At 40.1% G+C, this 25,874-nt stretch overlaps 1 protein-coding gene across 1 annotated transcript in view; it reads left to right on the top strand.

Moving 5' to 3' along the window:
- Nucleotides 1-25,874, top strand: part of NUP133 (nucleoporin 133) — a 56,234-nt gene that overhangs the window by 1,292 nt on the left and 29,068 nt on the right. The window contains exons 2-11 of the mRNA XM_004453370.4: nt 833-951; nt 3,856-3,959; nt 5,057-5,164; nt 6,968-7,102; nt 8,565-8,735; nt 10,205-10,360; nt 10,656-10,726; nt 17,983-18,130; nt 19,460-19,607; nt 20,530-20,687. Coding sequence (XP_004453427.2) covers nt 833-951; nt 3,856-3,959; nt 5,057-5,164; nt 6,968-7,102; nt 8,565-8,735; nt 10,205-10,360; nt 10,656-10,726; nt 17,983-18,130; nt 19,460-19,607; nt 20,530-20,687 — 1,318 coding nt within the window. The remainder of the gene's footprint in view (nt 1-832; nt 952-3,855; nt 3,960-5,056; nt 5,165-6,967; nt 7,103-8,564; nt 8,736-10,204; nt 10,361-10,655; nt 10,727-17,982; nt 18,131-19,459; nt 19,608-20,529; nt 20,688-25,874) is intronic.

Here is a 25,874-nt window from a genome sequence, read left to right as displayed (position 1 = left end):
CTTGTCAGGGTTTTATGTTCCTTCCAAGAAAAGTAAGAGAATAAAAGCCCTGGTTTTGTTTTGTTTTTTAATCTAGTCCTACCTTCTGGAGATCATTTAAAGGAAAACCTTGTTATAATGACTTCTGTAAGGAAACAAAGCTCTTGGCCACTCTGTGTGTGCATCTATCGCTTCATTAAGTCCTCATGATAAAGAGATAGGGTAACATATAATGGTGGCTTTACATTATCATTTTGAATGTGAAGAAGAGAGTGAGAATGAAGTATTTTTACTTATATATCTGCTTTTGAAGACAAGGTTAGAGCAGAGGCTCATGATCCTATTTAATTTCTTGCTTGATTGTACAGACCTGGTAGATTCTTAGAATTCTAGAGTTGGTTTAGAGCTTAAGGATGACCTAACTCAATGTTTGTAATTTTTTTTTTTTAACCATAAAGTGTGATAAATTCTGGTATTTTATATTCTGTTTTGCTTTTCAGAAATGTTGATTGAGACCCTTAAAATGGCCTGCAATTTGAAAAACACTTATCCAATCTTCTTATTTTCTAACTCAGGAATCAGTTATATAAAATGTTGTGACTAGAGGCATGCATCTAATTCCTAGAGCATAAAGGTCAAAAGCTAGGTTTTCCTATGTTGTGTTTTTTTTTTTAGTGAATGATATATTTAATCATACAAGTATACATGAGTTAATAGTATTCTTCCCACTCATGCATTTTCTTTTTTTCTTTTTATTAAAGATCTTGTCTTTATTATGAAATTATAAACATGAATTATGAGAGTGGAAAATTTAAATTATGACTGAAGTAATATGGTCTCTTTTCTTTTCTAGAGGAACACCGACACGAATGTTCCTATATCACTCCGTAACTGAAACTATGAACTATGATGTGAAAACTTTTGGATCTTCTCTCCCTGTTAAAGTTATGGAAGCCCTAACATTGGCTGAAGGTAAGCATCATCTTTCCATTTACCTCTGTTAGTAATTCAAAATGAAGTTTAGCCTTTAGGGCAATGCAAGTCAAAATCACCCTGAGAAAGCACTTTACACCCTCTAGAAAGGCTAATATTAAGAAAATAGCAAGTGAGGATGCAAGGAAATAGAAACCCTCCAACATTATTGTGGGAATATAAAATCAGCCAGCCTCTGGAAAACAGTAAGGCAATTCCTCACAAAGTTTAACTTCCACTTCTAGATATACACCCACAAGAATTGAATTCAGGGGCTCAGACAGAAATTTATACAGCAGTGTTTATGATGCATTATTCACAGTCGCCAAAGGTGGAAGCAAGCCAAGTGCCCATCACCAGGTGAATGTATAAACAAAATGTGCCGTATGTATTCCTGTAAAAAGGAACACAGTTTTGAAACATGGATGAACCTTAAAGACATGCTGAGTGAAATACGGCAGGCAAAGGGCAGATGTTATATGATTTCATTTATATGAAGTAACCAGAATTTGCAAATTCAGAGACAGAAAGTCTCTACAGGTGGGGAGGGGAATGAGGAGTTATTGCTTGATGGGTGCAGAGTTCCTGTTTGGGGTGATGGAAAAGTTTTGGTAATGGATGGTGGTGACGGTAGCGCAGCATCGTGAATGTAATTTAAACCACTGAAATGTACGCTTGGAAGTAGTTTAAAATGGGAAGGTTTATGTTTATATATGTTAGCTAAAGTTTTTAAATATTTCAAGGAGGATGGTTTTTTAAAAGACAAAGCCTAAGTTTGTCATGGACACAAAATTTGTGTTTTCTCTCGTATGCTAAGAGATATACCTGAATTGGGAGAAACAGCCAATCTGGCTTTTTACTGTAATTGAGAATTCAATTCTAGAAACTTAGAGGAGAGAGTCCCTAGAAATCAGACTGAAGAGCTGTGTCAACTTGAAGAACTTTTCCCCTGATGGAAGCCTGCCATGTACTCTTACTAGGTCAGGGCCTTCGAGGGTGCACTGGCAGAGGATTCGAACTACCGTAGCGCTGTCAGGAAAAGTGTTATTGAGCAGATAGTACATTTCAACAAAAGCCCATACGTAGATCAGGCATGATTTTTGACTGGTACATTGCCAATGCTTCCCCTCTTATTAGAGAAATTGTGGGTTTATAGAACTATCATGCACAAAATACAGGATTCCCCTACACCACCCTGCCACCAACACCTTGCATTGGTGTGGAACGTTTGTTATAATTGATGCTAGCACATTTTTATAGTTGTGCTGTTAATTAAAGTCCATAGTTTAACTTAGGACTGTGTAGTGTAGTTCCATAGATTAAAATTTTTTTTTTATTCTGTTACTTTATGTGCAATCTAGCACTTCCTCTTTGAATCATATTCAGATACATATTTCAATGCTCTTTGTTAATTGCATTTACAGTGTTGTGCTACCAAATCCACCATTCATTCCCAAAACATTCCTGTCATTCCGAATAGGACCCCTGAACATTTTAAGCCTTAACTTCTCATTTCCTGTTCCCACCTATCCCTATATTTTAGATTCTGATTCTCTGAGTTTGCTTATTCTGATTGTTTCAAATCAGTAAAATCATACAATATTTGTTCTTTTGTTTCTGGCTTATTTTACTCATTATGATTCCCTCAAAGTTAATCTGTTTTGCCACATGTATTAGAACTTTCTTCCTTTTTGGCTGAATAATATTCCATTGTAGATAATATACCACATTTCCTTTATCCATTCATCAGTTGATGGACACTTGGGTTGCTTCCATCTTCTGCCAATTGTGAATATTGCAACTGTGAACATCAGTGTGCAAATATTTGTTCAAGTCCCTGCTTTCAGTTCTATTGAGTATATACCTTGTAGTGGAATTGCCAGGTCTAGGTCATATGGCAATTCTATATTTAACTTTCTGAAGAGCTGCCAACTGTCTTATACAGTGGCTGCACCATTTTACACTGCCACCAGAAAAGAGTGAGGGTTCCTATTTCCCTGTATCCTCTCGGGTATGTTATTCTCCGTTTTTTTTAAATAGTAGCCATTCTAAATAAATGCCTTTTATTTTGCCTTGTCACCCTGCCATTAAGCAAAGAGCAAATGGCAAAATAACTTTCTAGGGCTGTTAACAAGTTTACAGAGGTTTATCATTAATGCTTAAGATAGAATGATATGCCAGTGTGGTTTTGTCACTTAATAGAGAATGTAATGCTTTATGTCTATATAGTAGTCTATATAGTAAAGTAGTTTATTGTATTTTAAAGAGCTCTTATTTGAAATTCATACTGTTTTGTAGAAGGAACATGACTTTTCTTAGAAATGTTTTTTTGTAGCTCCTGAAAGAGTCTATTTATGTTGCTTTGTCAAAATAAAATCTTGGATGTTACTAAATATTATAAAAAGTAAGATATCTGTAACAAAAATTAAGTAATAGTAAACCTGGGCCCAAAACATACTTTTGCCTTTAGCCCTATTACTAAAAGTAGTTATTAAAATTAAGTGGCCCTCTTGTTTTGGGTGTTGATAATTCTTGAATTAGTTAAGAGTGTTTCTGTTGTGAATTGATCTTTTTTGTGTATATGGTAATTTTTCTTGGTGAAGCATGTGGCCATAAAGAATTTGGTGTAAGGAATTTTTTTTTTAAAGGCGGTACCGGGGATTGAACCCAGGACCTTGTATGTGGGAAGCAGGCGCTCAACCACTGAGCCACATCCACTCCCCAGTGAGAGTTGTTTTATTGTTTGTTTGGTTTGTTTTTGGGAGATACGGAAATCAAACTTGGGCCTTCATACATGGGAAGCAGGCACTCAACCACTTGTGCTATATTTGCTCACCAGGAAATTTAAAATTTTTTCATATTCATACTTTGAGATTAATTGCCCACCTCATTTTTTTTCTTTAGTTGATGATCAGCTGACTGTTTACATAGAAGAAAGTGGATGGGCTTGTCTGGCCTGCAAAGAGAAACTCATTATTTGGAAATTTGGTCTATCACCAATTACTAAGGTAATGGCTCTTGAGAGAGATAGAAGGAGATAAAGGAGAGGAATATCAGTTTGTTCTTAATTTTAATCCTAAGTTTTTATACTTGATGGAGGACAGTACTCTGAATCTATGTAGGTATTATGGATTTGCATTTTCATAGTGGTATGAAATACTGCACATGCATACACATTTAAGTATTGGGCACTTTCACCTTTAATAATTTTTAAGCAAGATTCATGTTATTTACAGTTAAAATTAGAGACTTTGGAACTTGTAGTGAAGGTCTTGCTGATAGGTGTGCCTGATGAAGTAGACTGAATGCTATCCAAGAAAATGAACTGTGAGTTTGCTTATTTCTAAGAAGATAGGATTGCTGAATCTGTTGAATGTTTAGCAAAATTGGAAAAATGATAACAATTGCTACTTTAATATCCAGTTGTCAGTTTCCAGGAGAGGAGTTATTTGTACCTCAAGTAACATGTCCTTAGATTCTTTTTTGCTGCCTCTTAATAGCATAGAAATATTCTCTTGGCATCACTTGTCACTAGGCCATTGTTCCATTAGAACCGGGGGCTCCTGCTTACCCACACCCTCAAGTTTGTTGCCTTTGTGCTATGACTGCCTTGAAATAGTGTCCGTAGGTGAGGGGGAAATCCTGGGGGTCTGCTGAATTAAATGGGGACCCTGATCCTCAGTTGAGTGTCTAAGAAATACTCTCTAGGTGACTTGTACAGTTAATCTGTAGTCATACTACTTTTAATGTCACATAAATAAATCAAGACTAGACTGGGAAAGTTTGAGAGGAAGACTAAGTACTTCTCTTAAGCAGAAGACTTCTTTAGCCCAGGAAGAGATTGAATTAGCGGATATCCAAGATCAGGTTAGTTCTTAAGTTTTCCTATTTCTGTATCTCTTAAGATACTTTATTTTAAATTTATTGAAAGCCATGATGAAAGCATGATCAAAAGATGTGAGAGACAAGAAAGAAAAACTGTAGAATGGTGTATCCAGCAATAGGTACAAACCTAAAATAGAGATATGACACAGAAAAGTCAGATAAATATATCCAAAAACTTGGATTTGATGAGAACGATCTTCTCTTTGGGTTTATTCCACAGTTATCTGTTTGCAAAGAACTTCAGCTGCCACCTAGTGATTTCCACTGGAGCTCTGATTTGGTAGCTCTCTCTTACTCTGCTACCTCAGGTGAAGCATACTCTATTCAGGTAGGTGAATTAAATGTTTATTGAAACGAAATAACAGAGTGCTAAAGTTAAAGATGTGGGAACCCTGTGACTGGCTCTAAGACCCAATTCTAAAGCTGCAGAAATCAAGACCCTGTGGTATTGGCAGAGAAAAGGACACATAGACTGATGGAGCAGAATAGAGGCTGCAGATACAGACCCCATCAGCATGGCCATTTGATCTCTGGTCAGGGTGCACAAACAGCCATGGAACAACTAGGCATCTTTATGCAAAAAATGAATTTTGTCCTAAACCTCACACCCTATTACAAAGATATACTCAAAATGAATCATAGATCTAAATGTAAAATGTGAAACAAAATCTTCATGACTTGGGATTAGGGAAAGAGTTCTTGGAAACGATACCAAAACAGTAATCCATAAAATAAAATAAAAAAATTGGACTTGAGCCAAATTTGAAACTGTTCTGTCAGAGACACTAAACAATGAAGAGATAAGCTACAAACTAGTAGAAAATGTTTGTAAACCATTTCTCCAACAAAGGGCTTGTATCCAGAATATAACAGAATTCTTAAAGTTTAACAATAGGAAAACAAATCATTTTAAAAGTTGGGCATAGGACATGAGCAGATACTTTATCAAAGAGGCTATATAGATGGCAGATAAGCACATGAAGAAATGTTCAATATCAGTCATTAGGGAAATGCAAGTTAAAACACAAAGAGATACCCATGGACACCTATTAAAATGATTCTTTTAATGAATGAGATTTATTTAAGCAAGAATACATATAGTGACAAAAAAAGGGAAAAAAAAGAATACATATTGTCATCTTTTCCATACTTAGATGTTAAAGGTTTTGTCCAATTTTCCTTCTTGGATGAGTTTTTCTTTCCTATCTCTGTCACTTTTGAAAACATAATACCAGAAGAGGGGCCCAATCCCAAAAGAGCTCCGCACATTGGGAGTAAGTCTGAAATCGAGGTAGACCTTTGCTGTCTCATGTGGGTCCTACAAATCATGGCAGGGTCTTGAATGAGCCCTCAGAGGCTGGGCTCACTGGACGTGAGCAGGTTTTCCCGCTTAAGCCAGGGTCTTAAGGTGAGCTGCTTGGCTTGGCTCTGCTGGGTTTCTGGAGATAAGTCATATTTGTTTGGGTCGAGAATAGTGGGCAGGGTCATCAGGCCAGGTGTGACGGCTTGTACTTGGGGAACGACATCTTGGTGACCCAGCACACAATCGTGCTTAAAATGGTTTCTTTTTTAAAGCACTTTTGTTGAACATACAGACCATACAGTCCATCTAAATGTACATTCATTGGCTTTTGGTATAATCACAGAGTTGTCCTTTACCAACTACAGTCACTATTAGAGCATTTTCATTACTCCAAAAAAGAAGAAACCCCTTAGCAGTCATCTCCCAGTTCTTCTATTCTTCCCCATAGAAAGGCTTTTAAAATGAAAAAATACACTGCCAAGTGCTGTCACTTGTGGAACAAATGGAACTCTTAGGCGCTGGTGACAGGAACGCAAAATGATGCAGCCACTTGGTTTGCAATTCCTTATAAATTCAAGTGTCTTGATTGTGATGGTAGTTACACAAATCTGTATGTGAGTGTAAAATCATAGCACTGTACACTAATAGAAAAAAATCAATTTTGCTCTATGATCATTTGAAAAATGAAACTTAAAGTGAAAAACTTCTTTTTTCTGACTTGTTATTCATATGTTAGATTGCCCTGGTTTCTTTATCAGTGTCCTCAGCTTCCCAATTTTTGCATCATTCTTTTATGGTGACTGCTCTCGATGTTACGACTGTTTCCAGGCTGTTGCTGTGATGGTGGCCACCAGAGAAGGGTCTGTCCGCTATTGGCCAAGCCTTGCTCGTGAAGACACCTTTGCGGAGACTTTCATAGATTTAGGAGGTGACAAGACTTACAGTTTTCTCACAGCAGTGCAGGTATTCCTTTATATTTCTTGGAAACCTCTGATTTAGCTTTAAAGTGGGATTTGAGTGACTGAATCTTTGGGGTTTATAAACAGACTATACAGACCAGGTGGGGATCAAGAAGAGACCAGGAAGAGAAGAAGGCAGGGACCTAGGAGTTGACCAGGGGTAAGGCAGCCCTACAGAGGCCCCTGCAGGTCAGTAGCAGGGGGGCCAGCGCTGCTCGTCTCCTTCAGAAACCGTCTAGGAAATTAGTTTGAAAGCTAGATGCTGTGAGGCGTGGTTTGTAGATGTATGCTCTTCAAATTTACCAAAGAAATGAAATCTGATACTTGATTTTGTTTAACCTGCAATATGATGAGCCTATAATCTAAAAAGTATTATTAAAAAACTATAGGAGGAAGTAGTTGTGGCTCAAATGATGGTGTGTCCACCTGCCATGAGGAGGGTCCAGGGTTCTATGCCCGAGACCTTCTGCCCTGTGTGGTGAGCTGGCCCACGTGCAGTGCTGCCATGGGCAAGGAGTGCCATGCCACACAGTGGTGTCCCCCGTGTGGGGGTGCCCCACGGGCAAGGAGTGCATCCAGCAAGGAGAACTGCCCTGCATGAGAAAAGCACAGCCTGCCCAGGGGTGGCACCGCACACACGGAGAGCTGGCACAGTGGGATGATGCGACAAAAAAGCGACACAGTTTCCTGGTGCAGTATGACAAGAATGCAAGTGGACACCGGAGCATGCAGCAAATGGACACAGAGCAGACAACGTTGGGGGGTAGACATAAATAAAATCTTTAAAAAAAAAACTATGGGGAAGCGGATGTGGCTCAACTGATAGCACATCCTCCTACCATATAAGAGGTCCAGGGTTCGGTACCCAGGGCCTCCTGGTCCAGGTGGTGAGCTGGCTATGTGCAGTGCTGCTGTGCGCAAGGAGTGCTGTGCCATGCAGTGTGGGGGTGTCCCCTGTGTTGGGACGCCCCACATGCAAGGAGTGCGCCCAGCAAGGAGAGCTGCCCCGTGTGAAAAAAGCTCAGCCCGTCCAGGAGTGTTGCTGCACACACACATTGGTGCAGCAAGATGACACAACAAAACGAGATGCAGATTCCAGGTGCTGCTGACAAGAATACAAGCCGACACAAGAACACAGCAAATGGACCAGAAAACAGACAACAGGGGGGAGGGGGAAGAAATAAATTTTAAAAATCTTAAAAACAAAACTCTGCATATGTAGTTTAAAAAAAAAACTATGACCTTTTTTCCTGCCACAAAAGTATTTTATGCAGTTAATATTAAGTGAAAAGATTAAATTATTTTAATAAAATAACTTTCCATTTTTCTTTTAGATTTGTTTTAAGGTACAGATGATTTTTCTCTGTATTAAAGAGTTATTTCCTCTAACGTTTTATTAATGCTCTTTAATATTTTAGTGTTAGATGTTTAACTGAAGTGATCTCACAATGTTTGTGAATTCACAGGGAGGAAGTTTTATTTTGTCCTCATCAGGAAGCCAGCTCACTCGGTTGATACCTGAAAGCTCAGGAAAGATTCATCATCATGTTCTCCCTCAAGGGCAAGGTGTGCTTTCAGGAATTGGTCGGAAGGTTTCTACTCTTTTGGGAATTCTGTCTCCCAGTAGTGATCTCACAGTAAGTATATCAAGTAAATTTGCTTTCCAGGCTTGTTTCTTAATGAAATCAGTAAGCTGAGAGTTTGAAGCCTGTTTGCCTCCAGTATGGACAATAGTGTGTGTGGAATGAAATCTTTGCTCTCTTCATTGAGCTATTTTTATGATCAAATGTGTCCATACCACCCCCCATAAGACATCAATCTCCTTACATCAGACCGAGTTTCTTTTAAGTACATTTCTTTACTATTATGTAAAATATTACTTGATTTCTTAAGAACTAATTTGGCTTTCTAGATGCAATTGGAAGTATGTTCTCTCTTCCATGATTGCATCTTTCTGTGTGGATGATCAAATTCAGATCTGGAGACCTGACTTTTGACCTGTGCTCCAGAATAGTGATGGGAACAGCATTTATCGAGTGTTTGCTGTGCTAGGTGCTCCTTGGTGCCAGCTCACGTAATCCTTATGAGAATTTGTAAACTAGGCATCTTTACTTCCCGATTTTTAAATGAGGAAACAGGCTCGTTGTAGTAACTTAACTCTTAGGTGGTAGAACTGGAATTCGTACCAGTTTTAATTTAAAGTGCATGGTACTATTTTTCCTTACTTTAGGTAGCTGTCATCAGTCGCTTCCCTGCAGTGTTCTTTGAACCTGAAACTTGACGTGTCTAAAAACAGACCTGTTATCTTCCCTCTTCTCTCCAATGACTGCACACTTAACCTCCTCAACTCACTTTCCTCTGACCCCTTTCTGTTCATGACACCATCGCTTTTTTAGTAGCTCAGGTATGAAACTTGATATTTTCTTTGTGCCTCTCTCCTTCAGAAAATTATTTACCAGGTACTGTGGATTTAACTTCTGTTATGTCTTATTTCCACCGCCATCTTTCTGCTTCCATTCCATGCCTGAACTGCTGGCGTCAGTCCATTTTATTTGCTGTCAGCCCCTCCTACCCATAAGTGGCCATGGTTACGGCACCAGGAGAAATGGAAACAGCTAGACAAAACAGTCATGTGTGCCCAGCTTAAAAGATACACACCCACACCTCATAAAAAGTAAAATGCTCATGTTTAACTAGACTTAACCCCTGCCAGATGGTTTCCTGTAACACAGCTTTCAGTATAGCACTTTGTGCTCAAAAGCCATTGATGAGCTCCCTTGCCTGCGAGATGTACAGACTTCACATTCAAGACTCTTCATTAGGTGTCACAGACTTGCCACACTAGACTTGTTTTTGCTTCTTTGCTACTTATAATCTACATTCCAATTTAACAGGGCTACTACTTTCACCTTCCCTACTCTTCTGGACTTTCTGCCTGTGAAAATCCTATGCTGTTTTCAAGGTCTTTCAGGATTACTTTTTCCTTTGAATCCTAAATTAAGAAATCTGCTAGGATTACTAATCAAATAACCATAAAATATACAAAATTTGAATTTCAAAAAATTTACTAACCCATAAACTTGACCTTTTTCTCCTCTCCATACAGCTTTCAAGTGTCCTTTGGGATAGAGAGAGCTCAAGCTTTTATAGCCTTACAAATTTAAACATCAGTAAATGGGAATTAGATGATTTTTCAGAAAAACAAGCACATAATTGGGATATAAATAGAGCCCTGAAGGAAAACATTACCGATGCTATTTGGGTAAGGAATAAATATATTCATCTCTTTAATTCACATTTAATATGATAATACTGTTTTCTTTAGCTTTATTTATTTGAATGCATTTCAGTGTAATCATGATGTGTGGCATATCTGAGATGATGTATTCAATCTCTATAAATACTGGAGGTCACTGATTTACTTAATTTAAAAAATGTAAATATTCAACAAATAAGCTACCGTGGGTGAGATACTTTTACTAAGTGCTGGGAATACAAAGGTAAAAAGAAATGATTTCTGCACTCAAGGTGCTTTTGTTATTGATGTCTTCACATAGGGGTCTGAAAGTAACTATGAAGCAATTAAAGAAGGCGTCAACATTCGATATTTGGATTTGAAGCAAAACTGGTAAGCAGTCAATTTGTCATAAAGGATATAGGCAGTCATTTGGAAGAATAAATTTGTGTTACTCTAAAATAATGAGTCATCTTGCTATCTCTCTAATGATCCTAATGCTAATCATTTTTTTTTAAAGATTTATTTTTCCATTTCTCCCCACCCCCTCATTGTTTGCATTTGCTGTGTTTATTTGTTGTGTGCTGGTCATCTTTTTTTAGGAGGCACTGGGAACCGAACCTGGGACCTCCTATGTGGGAGGGAGGCACTCAGTTGCTTGAGCCACTTCTGCTTCCTGCTTTGTTACATCTCATGGTGTTTTCCTCTGTGCTGTGGTGTTATCTTGTTGTAACAGCTTGTCGCACCAACCTATCCTGCTTGTCTTCTTTAGGAAGTGCCAGGAACGGAACCTGGACCTCCCGTGCAGTAGGTGGGAGCTCCGTTGCCTGAGCCACATCTACTTCCCATAGTGCTAATCCTCACGTGCAGCCTATTAAGTTTGCTAAATGGCCTTCCTACGTCTTTATCTGGTGATGCAAGTTTATTCTGAGAAGTATAGGCAATTCTTACACTGTCTCCATAATTGTCTACCCTTTATAGAATGTATCTTTTCTGCTCTCACAGCTGGAGCTTCTCCTTGTTCACTGCCAAGAGAAACCCAAGATCCTGGTCTTTCCCCCTGCTGCAGAGTACTCGGGGTTGTGCTCTTTTTCCTCTTCTTAGAGATATTTAGCACACTTCTCCCAGGTCTTTTTTTTTTTTTTAAGTTGGTACTAAGGATTAAACCTGGGACATTTTACATGGGAAGCATAGCATGTGTTTAACCATTGAGCTACACCCACTCCCCATTAACTTTATTTTTTTTTTTAAACAATTAAAATTGTTTGTGTTCACTTTCTGCTCTCCAGGTCCATGCACTTTGTGCTCGTCTTCTCTTTAGGAGGCGTTGGAACTGAGAGAAGCCCTCAATCGCTTGAGCCCCCTCAGCTCCCTGCTTTGTTGTGTCTCTCATTCTTTCCTTTTTGTGTCTCCTTGTTGAGTCATCTTGTTGCATCAGCTCACCGTGCCTGCCTGTGGCGCCAGCTTGATGTCTTCTCCAGGAGGCACCTGGAACCAAACCCGGGACCTCCTGTGTGGTAGGCAGAAGCTCACTTGCTTGAGCCACATTCACTTCCCTTAACTATTTTTAAAGAAGTTTTAGATTATAAAAAAGTTACATCGAAAATATACAGGATTCCCATCTACCATATCTTCCTCCTAACAATTTCCCCTATTAATAACATTTTACTTTAGTGTGGTACATTTGTTACAATTAATGAACAAATATTGAAGCATTGCTACTAACGATGGTCTATAGTTTACATTATGGTTTACACTTTGCATTGTACAATTTCATAGGTTTCGACAAAATGTATAATGGCCTGTATCTGTCATTGCAATGTCATACAGAACAATTCCAGTGTCCCTAAAATGTCCCCTGTTACACCTCTTTCCTCCTCCCCTCAGAACCTGTGGCGACCACTGCCCTTATACCAGTGGTGCAAGCTCTTCCTTTACTACGGCACTGATAAGTCTATGCCCCCTGAGTTGGTTCACGCCTCAGGCTTGAGGCTTTGGGGATGGTGGTGCCTGCTCTGCTCCCAGAGGGGGCATAGATCTTACGACTCTCCCAGCTCTTTCTGTCACTGACGGAGCTTTAGAAAGCCTTCTTTTGTGGCCAAACTGAGTAAAGCAAGGATAGGGTAAGGTTCTGTGTGGCCTGTAAGTACAAGCTGGAACTTGGTTGAGTGTGCGTTCAGTGTTTTCCTCTCGGCAGCAGTGCTCCACGCAGTGGTCTGATAGAGCTGGCATAGCCCATACTTATACTCAGCTTAAACCTAAAGCAATAGGAGCATAAACACTGTCGTAACGTGGCTTCTTTCTGCAAGAATGCTCATAATGAGTCCAAATATGTGAATGTTCTTCAAAACACAACTTATCAGGAGTTATGTGTTTCAGAGTGAATTTCACTGTGTTCTTAGTATGTGTTTATTTTTATTTATTTATTTTTTTACAATTTATTATTTGTTTCTCTCCCCTCCCCCCCCCGCCCCAGTTGTCTGTTCTCTGTGTCCGTTTGCTGCATGTTCTTCTTTGTCCACTTCTGTTGTTGTCAGTGGCACGGGAATCTGTGTTTCTTTTTGTTGCGTCATCTTGTGTCAGCTCTCCGTGTGTGCGGCGCCATTCTTGGGCAGGCTGCCCTTTCTTTCGCACTGGGTGGTGCTCCTTATGGGGTGCGCCCCTTGCATGTGGGAGTCCCCTAGTGGGGGACAACCCTGCGTGGCAAGGCACTCCTTGCGTGCATCAGCACTGCGCATGGGCCAGCTGCACATGGGTCAAGGAGGAGGCCCGGGGTTTGAACCGCGGACCTCCCATGTGGTAGACAGCCATCCTATCCACTTGGCCAAGTCTGCTTCCCAGTACATGTTTAGTTTAGTAGAAAAAATTGTACTTGTTCTGGGAAGGATCTTGCTGTTTTGTATAGTTTTTCTCTCTGGGCTATTATTACTATCAGTAGCATGCTTTTTACAGTTGCTGAAAATTTTTTATACCACCTATCAAAAAGGTACATATAATCACTGAGGGCATATAATGCTTTTTTTACATAATGTTTTCAGAATTGGAGACATAGGGTTGAGAATGGAGAAGAGAAATGTACTTGGGAATTGCTGTACTAGGTCACGAACAGGTCCTTGAAGGGGCTTGCGGGGACCTGGCTCTCGTCGGCCATGTTTAGTCTCCACCTCTACTCCAGGTTATCCGGTTACCACATTCGTAGCCTCAAGGTGCAGTGGTGAGAACTGTGTACAGTGAGGAGGTACGGTGATCAGGTACAGTGATGAGAGCTGCGTACAGCGATCAGGTACAGTGGTGAGAACTGTGTGTAGTGATGAGGTAGTGATGAGAACTGCTGTAATGATCAGGTACAGTGGTGAGAACTGTGTGTAGTGATGAGGTAGTGATGAGAACTGCTGTAATGATCAGGTACAGTGGTGAGAACTGTGTGTAGTGATCAGGTACAGTGATGAGAGCTGCGTATAGCGATCAGGTACAGGGGTGAGAACTGTGTGTAGTGATGAGGTAGTGATGAGAACTGCTGTAATGATCAGGTACAGTGGTGAGAACTGTGTGTAGTGATCAGGTACAGTGATGAGAACTGCTATGGTGATGAGGTATAGTGATGAGATGCAGTGATCAAAACTTTCTCTTTTATTTAATAGTTTGCCCTCCTGATTCTTCTTGATATTCATTTATTTGTCATCTATCTTGATCAGAATTGTAACCTATGCTGATAACTTTGAACAGATTATTACTGATAAAAGTTCAGATCTTCATTTTGATGTAAGGTTTGGATTTTTTTACATCAAGTGTATTACCTTGTATATACCTATATAAAATTTTATTTGCCAAACTTTTACTGATTTGCAAATTTCTGATCTTACCATCATTTTCACTGCCTTCATGTTTTTTCAAATCCAAAGGTTTTTTTTTAAAAATAAGGATGTCATATAAAGCTGATCCTACGCCATTCCCTAAGGAATCTGTTTTGTTAGGTAGGGCTCCGTGACATTGGGCACTCCCAGACACGTGTGAGACAGTTTTTGAGTGGCTTTGGTAGAGAGCCTCATCCTGAGGTAATCAACTATGCTTACTTGGTTCAGAGACTCCGACTCCGTTTTCTGGGAACTTTCTCAGTTCCTTCATGTAACATTCTTCTGTCACCTGTTGTTAGCTCTTTAGATACTGCTAGTATCTAACAAGTTTGGGCCAGTATCCTTGAATTTCTTGAAGTAGTCCAAGTAGAAGGGTTATCAGGGGAAGAGAATGGCAAAGGAGGATGAGGGCTGGTTAGGTTTGCTTGCTTTGAAGTGCTGTGTAATTTAGCCACTAGCTCAACTTCATACCACCTAGCTGTTGACTTTTTTTTTTAACCCGTCCACAGGTGTTTGTTTTGTTGTTGTTTTTTAAACATCTCTTATGGCATGAATTCATCGGGAGTAGGCCCCAGGAGCTCACGCTCCTTCCCACTGGTTCTCAAAAAGTGGGCTTCTCTGGGTGGAGCAGGCTGCACTCCAGCTGGGCCCAGCTGCCTTTCTCTTTGGCGTCCTTTTTCCAGTCCTTTTCCATCATGTTTGAGGAGGCTGTCTCTGCTCTTAGAGGCCTTAATATGCGCAATACATACATTAATGCTCTTGGCAAGAATCTTGTCCTCAGACTGTTTGCCACGATACTAGCTGCACACTGGGGACACTGAAGAGTCTTCTAGTGAGAACACTGTAGACTCTTCCGGTTTGGCTGTGGTAGCGCCGACAACACGCTGGAGACACTGTAGAGTCTTACGGTTTGGCTGTGGGAACACCGACAGCACATGGGAATTGTAGACTTCCGGTTTTGCTTTGGTAACATTAGTGGCATTCCTCTTTGAGCAATGCCCATTCCCTTGATGTCTGCAATATCGCCTTTCTTGTGGATTTACATATACATGGCCAAAGGAACAACTTCCTGTTTTCTAAAAGGCCTAGAAAACATATAGCAGGTGCTTTCCCTGCTGTGTTTGTCATTTTGGCAAATTACTGCAAGATGGCAGTTCTAGCCGAAAATACTAGATTTTGTTTTTTTTCCCATTTTTCATGTATTTATTTGTGTATTTTTAAAAGAAGCCTTAGGTTACATAAATGTTATGTAAAAATATGAGGGATTTCCATATGCCCCACTCCCGCCGCCTCCCACACTTTCCCACATCAGCAACATCCTTCATTAGTGTGATACATTTGTTACAGTTGATGAACACACTGAAGCATTGCTACTATCCGTGTCTGCAGTTTGCATTATAGTTTGCACACTGTCAGCACAATTCTGTAGGTTATGACAAAATATATAATGGCTCGTATCCATTATTGCAGTATCATGCAGGACAACCCCACTGTCCTGAAAATACCTCTGTTTTACACCCATTTTTCCCTCTCCCATCCCTCAGAACCTCTGGTGGCCCCTGTCTTTATGTAAATGATAAGAGTTCTTCCATTGCTAGACGAATAATGAGTCTATAGTAGAATAATTAGTCTACTTTAGTCCATTGTTCGGTCCCCAGTTTTGAGGACCTTGGGATGGTGATGCCCACTCTGCTGCTAATTGAAAGGGAGTTTAGATCCCATGGGGCAGGTGGGTGGCGCTATCTTGCTTGCAGTTGCAGTCACTCTGTTCCTTAGGATGGGTGTTGTCCATCGTCATCTCCTTGTTAGTTGTCCTGCGTTGAAAAGACTAGCTATTAACTTTTTTTTTTTTAAATTTTGAGGTAGTGGGGGCCCGGGATTGAACCCGAGACCTTGTAAGCCAGCACTCATCCACAGAGCCACGTTGTCTCCCTTGAGTTGTTTTTCTCTTTTTTTCTTGTTCTTCAATTTTGTTTTTTTCAGGAGGCGCTGGGATCTGAACGTGGGACCTCCCGTGTAGGTGGTAGGAGCTCAACTGCTAAAGCCACGCCGTGCCCTTCTTCTGCCTTTTTTTTTTTTTTTTTTTAATATAAACATTTTGTTTTTGTTTTGTTTTGAGGTATTGGGGCTGGGGATTGAATCTGGGACCTCATATGTGGGAAGCTGGCACTCAACCACCGAGCCACATTGGCTGTGCTCACTTTTTTTTTTTCTTAAAGATTAACTTATTTCTCCTCCCACCCATTCCCCTCATTGTCTGCTCTCTGTGTCCATTCACTGTGTGTGCTTCTGTGTCTGCTTGTATTCTCATTAGGCGGCTGTGGAAACAATCCTGGGGCCTTCCGGAGTGGGAGAGAGGCAATTACTCTCTTGCGCCACCTCAGCTCCCTGTTCTGCTACGTCGTCTTATTTTCTGTCCTCTGTGTTTCTTGTTGCATCATCTTGCTGTGCCAGCTCTCCATGTCGGCCAGCACTCCTGTGTAGCTTTCCTGTACCGGGCGGCATTCCTGCATGGGGCAGCTTTCCTGTGTGAGTCAGCTCACCACATGGGCCAGCTTTCCCTCACCAGGAGGCCCTGGGCATCAAACCCTGGACCTCCTGTATGGTAGATGGGAGCCCAATTGGTTGAGCCACATCTGTTTCCCTGACCTAACTTTTTTAGTGTCAGTAGAGGGTGCTTGCCATCTCATTAAATCTCATTTCTGTGACTTGAATGAAATTTGCAAATAATGTTACTAAATGTTTTAGAAGGGTCAAGGTTAGAGACCGTTTAATTTTTTGTTGGAGGCAACAACTTTGATAAACTAAGGACCATACAAGCTTTAAGATGGAAAAAGGTTTGTTTTCATAGCAGCTTGAAATGTATTTGAAGCAATAGTTAAAAGTAAAAAGTTTTTTTCTGGACAAAATTAAGCTTGAGAGAACAGGTTAGGTTGGCTATTGCTCGACAGCAGCTGCTTCAGGCTTTGTAAGCCATGTGGTCTCTGCTGGGACTGCTCAAGTCTGCTATTGGTAGCATCCACGACAGTGCACAAATGAGTGGGGTGGCTCTGTTCCAATAAAACTGTATTTACAAAAACTAGGAATTGGGCTGGATTTGGCCTCAGGGCACAATTTCACTGACCCTTGGATTAGGTGATTTGTTGTTTTTTTTTTAAGTAGGGTTTTGAGCTGTAATCTGTATATAGTAAAATTTACCCCTTTACTGTGTATAATTCCCCGAGTTTTGACAAATGCATGTAGTCATTTAACCAGTAACACCACAATCAAGACAGAGCAGTTCCTTCATCCCCCCAAATTCCCTCATACTCCTCTGTAGTCAACCCTTCCCTCCACCCCTCACCCCCGGCAAGCAGTGCTCTATTTTTCGTCCTTATGGTTTTTTCTCTTTCGGAATGTTGCATAAGTGGAATCATAGAGTAGGAAGCATTTTGAAGTCTGGCTCTTTCATTGAGCATAATGCATTTGAAATAAACCGGGCTGTCATGTTGTGGTGATTTTCAGTAGTTTGTTCCTTTTTACTGCTGAGTAACATTCCATCGTATGGATATGCCTAAGTTTGTTATTTATTCAGCAGTTGATGGACATTTCGATTGTTTCCAGTTTTAGGCAATTACGAATCAGGCCCCGTAAACATTTGCACAAAGGCTTTGTGTGAAATTAGTCTTGATTTCTCTTAGGTAAATGGCTAGGAGTATAATTACTATAGGTAAAATAAAGTATGTGTTCAACTTTGTAAGAAACTGTGAGGCTGTTTTCCAAAGAAACTATGCATATTTCTTTTTCATTGGTCAGTGATGGGCTCCTGATTTTGGCAGCGGCATGGCATCCAGCAGACAATCCATGTCTCGTATATTACTCTCTGATAACAGTGGAAGATAATGGCTACCAAATGTCTGATACAGTTACGGTGGAAGTCACTCAGTATAGTCCACCTTTTCAGGTAAGAGTTGAATTACACAGGGCAGCAACACATTGGGTTTTCTCTCTAACGATTGCAGAAAGAAAATTTTTGGAGAGATGCACCGTCAGAGCTGGAAAGCACATTAAAATACCTTGGTTTTAGACATGGCTGCGTTTTCTCTGCCATCTCAGTGTCTGTCCTTTGCTCATCCTTGGCTAATGGGAAATGAGCGTGGAGGCGGCCAGCAGTTTGTTTCTTCTGTTCTACCTCTAAAAGGGGTTATCATTTCTCTAGTAGTGAGTTGAAAGGAAATAATTGCTGATGCATGCAAGTTGAAAGTAAGGAAGAAACACACCTGAGAGGAATTGGGTTGTGGTTTTGAGCCCTTGGTATTACAGAAAAATTCCCTTTCTGCCCAAAGCAGGATTATATTTGTAGGCAACAACATTTTATACTAATCAAAGTTCTTGTAAACCTTTAAAAGGCAGGGTCTCTAGTTTTAAGTTAATAGTAGTTAAACTTTTATAAATAGTATTGTTTAATAATTGTGATGTTCATGCGGAAAAACCTTATTAGCTATAAATTCAATTCATTTTCTATAGAATCTTAATTCTTTTAAAATCCTTATTCTTAATATGATTTTTAACAATCCTGTCAGAAAATATTTTAATTTGTTCTTTTATTTTACTTAGAAATAAGTCTTATGTTTTCTGATTATGAAAGAAAAACATGCTTCAGTGTTAAATTTTTTTTCGGACAGTGAGAGAGGGTATAAAGCAGAGGATTTACAATTTAAAAAAACAACAACAAAAAACAAACCCTGGGATTCCCATTTTTAATATTTTGTTTGTGGGGGTGGGGCTTAGGGGAGAAAAAAGTATTTTGTTTATAAAATAGCCTCTTTAACAACAGCTATGTTATTTTTAGCCTTTGTTAATAAAATCTAATTAAATAATAACATTTAATTTCTATTCCTGCCTTTGATTTTAGTATGTGTACTTGGAGAAAACTCTGTTTTCTTGTGCTAGATATCTTGACAGTAAAGAACCAAAATGTTCATCAGGTTTATAAAGTATTTGCCAGTTCCAAAATGAATAATATAATGAATTAATGCTTTTATTTTCTTATATTTATTATATGAATTTAATTATATCTTATCACCATGGAAATGTTTTCAAAATTTGCTAATTATTTGCAACTAAACAATGATTTTTTTAATGGACGTATGTAAGTTTACAAGGAAAATGAGTGTATTGTCACTTTATCATACCATTTTATGAGCTGTGTTGTGCAAAAGCATGAATTAGAAACTCATATAAACAAGTGTTTTTGTTTCGATACCCCTTAAATGTAATCATTAATTTCTAGTCTGAAGACCTGATAATGTGTCGGTTGGTGGTCCCAAACTTCTCAAGCCAGACTGCCTATCTGTACACCGAAAATGCTGTCTATGTGTGCTCCACAGGAACTGGGAAATTTTCTCATCCTCAGGAGAAAATTACCTTTAACACACAAGGTAAAGTACCAGTGTTAAGAAGCATTATTGGTCATTCTGTTTTTATTCTGTTCCCTTAAGTGTTTCCTCAAGCGCAGCAGCCCCTGGTGTTTCTGAGGCATTCAGTACCACACCCACAGAAGCTGCAGTCACAACCCTAAAGAAAAGCCAGAAAGGTGGTAGAATTCTTAAACTGTTTCATATAGGGGCAGATAAAAGTAACATTTTTTTCCCCAGGAGAAGAGGCCAAGAAGGAAAGAACTGACACTAGGAGAAGTAATGGCTTTTTCTGAGTTAGTAGAAGTAACTTAGGCTGAGTTGATGTTCTTTAACTAAGATTTGTCTGGACCCTGCACAAGAGAATCCAGGTGTTGGACTTACACAAAGGAGCCGGAGTGGGTGCAGAGGGGGACGGAGCTGGCCAGGAGTGAGAAGAAGCTGAGCAGACCTGAGCAGGAGAGGGCACAGTCCAGGGGCTGTCGATGGTCCCTGTGGCCCAGGACGGGGCCTTGCCCTGGGTAGTAGAATGTTCTTAAGAGCACTGAGCAAGCCTGGACCTTTCTTTCTTAACAGTTTCATTGGCTGGTCTGATGGAATTCAGTAAGTGGTCTCTACAGGATTGTAAAAACGGTTATTCCAAGTTTTGCAGCATGAGTAATTTCCATTTTTGGCTTACCCATAGGTTTTAGGCTTACTGTCATGACTATACTCATTGCTGTCTTGCAGGTTTTGTTCATATCGTCCTTGAAGCTGAAGGGCACAGAGCCTGCTTCAAATGACAGCAGGTTCTCGACATTTGACTCTGGGATTAAAAAATTCAGTTCAGAGGAAGAGTCATGTTTTGTCAAGGGGGAAACTTGTTAATGATTTTCTGCTTAGGGCAGTAGATATTGGAAAGCATTTTTTTTGGTTATGGGTATTTGTGTGTTTCTGCTTTATTTAGGAGACAGTGTTTTGGGCGCTGGTTCCTGTGGCGGGGTGCCTGTCATTTTTTCTAGAAACAGTGGGTTGGTGTCTATCATGCTGAAGGAGAATGTGTCCATGTTAGCAGAAGACCTTGAAGACTCCTTAGCATCTTCGGTTGCTGGACCAAGCAACGAGGTAAAGTTGTTCCATACGATTTTTAAAAGCCCAGCAGTTCTAGAAGATTTATAATTTAAAAAAACAGTTCTGGAACTCCCTCGCCCTCTTTGTCCTCTTTCCCAGAGGCAAACACTTCTTTCAGGCCTTTCTTCTGGTGTTTTTTTTCCGTATTTCTAAGCAGTATGCATATGTTCCTGTCCCCTGATTCTTATATTCTTTTGGTTTCCTATGATGGAAGATGACGATTGGGGTAACAGACTTCTTCCTCCGTCCTCATCTTCCTGGTATAAGTTTTTTCATTATAATGATGTTGTGACTATTACTTACAGTTTGTTGAGCCAAATAATGGACTGATTATGATTATATTTCTTTCATTATTACATCTTATGTATGATTTATTGTACATCAATATATTTATTATACATCTTTGTATAATTCTTGGAGTTAATAATGGACACATTTTACATTTGCTTACTTTTCTTTACTCTCTGGCTTAGCTGTCCCACATACCCCCAACACGTAAAATGCCTCTCGGTATAGTTTATTCCTACTCAGATCTCAAGGAACTGTACGGTATACTTCTCTTGTCTTGGAGCTTCCCTTCTCCATGATCCTCCAGTTCTCAGCAGGACTGGCTCCTTGTTCCACACCTCGGGTTCGACTCCTCTCTGCTCTGTCACTCACGTTCCTCTTGGTTTTTTATCTTCATGTGCTACAGATGTTTTTATTAGAACCATCAGGCATCGTGGTGTATGAGGTCGTGTCCCCATTTTTTCTTGTTATTTTGGTAGGATTTTTTAGAGGAATACTGGGATAAAAATCTATCTTTTGTTTGTCATCTTGAAACCAACCGTATGTTTTGTTTTGTTTTTTATTTTAAGAAGGTACCGGGCGTTGAACCCAGGACCTCATACGTGGGAAGCAGGCATTCAAACCCCTACGTTACACCCTCTCCCCCCAACCATATGATTTTTTTTTCATTTATTGAAGTACATCATTCATATATAAACATACATAGACAATAAGTGTATAGTGATAGTTGTGAATTTACAAAACAAACATACATAACATCACATAGGGCTCTCATACCTCACCCTACCAAACACCTTGCATTGTTTTGAAACATTTTTAACTAATGATTAAAGAGCATCCTCAAAATATTACTACTAACCAAAATATCTTATGTTTGGTATCTCTTTCCCCCAACCCGGCCTATTATTATTATTATATCATTTATACGTGAACATACATAAGCAATAAGTGTATCGTAAAAGCTGTGAACTTAGAAAACAAATATGTATGACATTAAATGGGTCCCATACATCAACCCACAGCCAACATCTTGCATTGCTAGGAGACATTTATTACAAATTATGAAAGAATATCATCAAAATCTTATTACTAACTATAGTCCTTATCTTACACTTGGTGTATTTTTCCCGCAACCCACCCTATTATTATTTTTAAAATATATTTTTGTGACAGAAGTTGTGAACTTACAAAATAGTCATGCACATGTAGAATTCCCATACAACATCCCTCTAGCAGCATACCACACCACGGTAGAACATTTGTTACAGATTATGAGGTAATCAATAGTGTACATTTGGCACAATAGGCCCATAGTATACATTTGGCACACTTTTTCCATACTCCCCCATTATCAACACAGTACATCTTTGGCATAGATGAATGAATATTACAATATTACTATTAACCATAGTCCACAGGTCACTCCAGTTGTATTTTTCCCATGCTTCTCCACATTCCCACCACCCTGCAATAGTGTTGTGCATCTGCTCTAGCTCACGAAGGACACTCTTGCATCTGTACCATCAACCACAATTCTCATCCAGCTCTAGGTTTACTGTGTTAGTCCCTAGATTATTCTCTAGCTTTCCATCAATTGGTATTTACATCCCTAGACTACCCTTTTCAGCCACATTCCCATTTATAAACCAGCTGTTACTCACTATAACGTGTCACCATCAGCTATACCTTTCTATACTTTTACAGTAAAGTTACATTAAACATCAGTAGTCCATCTCAGTCCTCCTCTCAACTCCTTTAAGAATTCACCACCTACACCAGGTCTTGAAGATATTTTCCTACATTTTCTTTGAGAAGCTTTATGGTTCTTGCTTTCATATTTAGGTTTTTGTTCCATTTTTAGTTAGTTTTTGTATAAGGTGTGAGATAGGGGTCCTCTTTCTTTTGGCTATGGATATCCAGTTCTTCCAGCACCATTTGTTGAATGACTGTTCTGCCTGAGCTTGGTGGGTTTGACAGGCTTGTCAAAAATCTCTTGGCCCTAGATGTGAGAATCTGTTTCTGAACCTTCAATTCAGTTCCCTTGGTCTGTGTGTCTGTCTTTATGCCAATACCGTGCTGTTTTTACTACTGTAGCTCGTCCAGTAGTGAGAGTCCTCCAACTTTGCTTTTCCTTTTTATGATGTTTCTGGGTATTCAGTACCCCTTACCCATCCATATAAATTTGGTAATCGTGCTTTCCATTTATTTCAAAAATGCTCGTGGAATTTTAATTAGGATTGCTCTGAATATATCAATTTGAGTAGAACTGACATCTTAATGATATTTAGTCTTCCAAGCCATGAGCATGGAATGTTCTTCCAATTATTTAGGTCTTTTTAAATTCTTTTAACAATGAGTTTTAGTTTTCTGAATACAAGTGCTTTACAACGTTGGTTAAGTTTATTCCTAATACTTGGGTTTTATCTGTCATATTTATTTCCACCACTCTTTTGACACTTTTAGTCACTTTTACTGATATAGTCTCATTTCTAGACTTTCTTCCAAGCCTCTCTCTACTGTCTTTTCTTTTCAGGCTGTATCACACCCTTTACTATTTACTACAAAGCCAGTCTCTTGGTTATAAACTCTCTCAGTTTCTGTTTATCTGTGAATATTCTAAACTTGCCCCATTTTTGAAAGAAAGTCTTGCTGGAAGTTTTTTTCTCGCAATATCTTAAATACCACTGTCTTCTTGCCTCCAGGGTTTCTCATGAGCAGTCAGCATTTACTCTTATTGGGTATCCCTTATATGCTATGGATTGCTTTTCTCTTGCTGCTGTAAGAATTCTTTTTGTCCTTGGCATGTGACAGTCTGATTATTATGTGTCTTGGAGTTGATCTATCTGGATTTATTTGGATGGGAGTATGTTGTACTCCTTGGACATGAATAGGTATGTCTTTCAATAGGGTTGGGAATCTTCTACCATTGTTTTTTCAAATATTCCTTCTGCGCCTTTTCCCTTCTCTTCTCCTTCTGAACACTCATGACACGTATGTTTGCGTGTCTCTTGCTATCGTTTAGTTCCCTGAGACCTTGTTTAATTTTTCCCATTCTTCATCTGTTCTTTGTATGTCACTTTCAGAGGCCATTTCTTCAAGCTCGTCAATCCTTTCTTCTGCCTCCTCAAATCTGCTATTATATGATTCCACTGTATTTTTTTTTAATCTGCCCCCTTGTGGCTTTTTGCTTGCTGTCTGCTTTCTGTGTTCATTCACTGTGTGTTCTTCTGTGTCTGTATTTTATTTTTATTTATTTCCTCCCCCCCATGTGGCTTGCTTGCTGCCTGCTCTCTGTGTCCATTTGCTGCGCGTTCTGCATTTTCACTTGTCTCCCTTTTTGTTGTGTCACCTTGCTGAGTCGATTCTCCATAGTACTTGCAGGCCGGGCAGCACTCCATTAGCATGCAGGCCAGCCTGCCTTCACAAGGAGGCCCCAGGACGTGAACTCATCGCCTCCCATATGGTAGACGGGAGCCCAGCTGATTGAGCCACAGAGGCTTCCCCCGATGTATTTTAAATTTCATTTATTGTGCCTTTCATTCCCAGAAGATCTGTTATTTTTTCTGCATATGCTTTCAAATTCTTTGTGTTCATCCAGTGTCTTCTTTTTAAGATTTATTTTTCTCTCCTTCCCCACTACCCCCACCATTGTCTGCTCTCTTGTGTCCATTCACTGTGTGTTCTTCCGTGTCCACTTACGTTCTCAGCAGCACTGGGAATCTGTGTCTCTTTTTTTTGTTGCGTCATCTTGCTGTGTCAGCTCTCCATGTGTATAGTGCCACTCCTGGGCGGGCTGCGCTTTTTTTGCGTGGGGACAGCTCTCCTTGCGGGGCGCACACCTTGTGCATGGGGGAGGGGATACCCCTGCGTGGCATGGCATTCCTTGTGCGTGGCAGCACTGTGCATGGGCCAGCTCACCACACAGGCTGAAGGCCCTGCGTTTGAACCCTGGACCTCCTATATGGTAGGCAAACACTCTTATCAGTTGAGCCACATCTGCTTCTCCCATTGTCTTCTTTTCTTTTTTTTTCCCCATTGTCTTAATATCCTTAACCTTTTTAGCCATCTCCTTGAATTTGTTAAGGAGAGTTGTTTGAACACCTATGAGTAGTTGTTTCAACTCCTTTATGTCATCTGGAGGCTTAGCTTGCTCCTTTAACTGGGCCATATCTTCCTGTTCCTTGGAGAGGATTGTAATTTTTTGTTGGTGTCTTGGCATCTGGTTTACTAGATGTATTTATTATGGGTGTAGTTTCTCTCTTTAGGACTCTATCTCCCTTGCTGGTTGGGTAGTAGGAGCCAAGGATGTAGTTGGTGCTGTAAGCTGTGGAGGCTCAAGCTGTCCTCATTGCCCCAGGGAGCAGTGATGCTTCTCCCAACTTTCTCCTTTGCCAGGGGTAGGGACAGAACCATAGCGGTATGGAATAATCCAATTTGTGCAGGCCTAGACTGTAGTTGCCCAGAGAGACGATGAAGCTTCATGCCCTTCCTCCCCTGCCTGGGGCGGGGATGGAGCTGCAGGTGTGGGCAGCAGTCTACGCAGTGCGGGTCCAGGTGACCGCAGTTGCCCAGGTGGAATTCTGATTATTTGGTTTGTGCCAGCCAGTTGTTTCTGCAGTTACTTGGAGAGGCTGGTGCAGGGCCCCCAGCCTCCTCCCTGCTAGAGGCGGGGCTGAAGCCTAGGCAGGCTGCAGGCCGATCTGGGTGAAAGAAGCCAGTCCCTGCCATCACTGATTTTCAGTCCATCTGCTTCCACTCATGCCAGGGGTAGAGTTAAAATGGCAGCTGTCTGTCTCTTTCTGACTTAGACAGGTTCAGACTTTAGCTGTTTTTAGGATTATACTTTAGCCCACTGAATTTACTTATCAGTAGCTGAAGCTGGTGCCTAGTCGT

Source organism: Dasypus novemcinctus, chromosome 28 (genome assembly GCF_030445035.2).
Source record: "Dasypus novemcinctus isolate mDasNov1 chromosome 28, mDasNov1.1.hap2, whole genome shotgun sequence".
Lineage (NCBI taxonomy): Eukaryota > Metazoa > Chordata > Mammalia > Cingulata > Dasypodidae > Dasypus > Dasypus novemcinctus.
The sequence above is the reverse complement of the archived record's forward strand: the minus strand, read 5'-3'. Positions and strand labels throughout refer to the sequence as shown.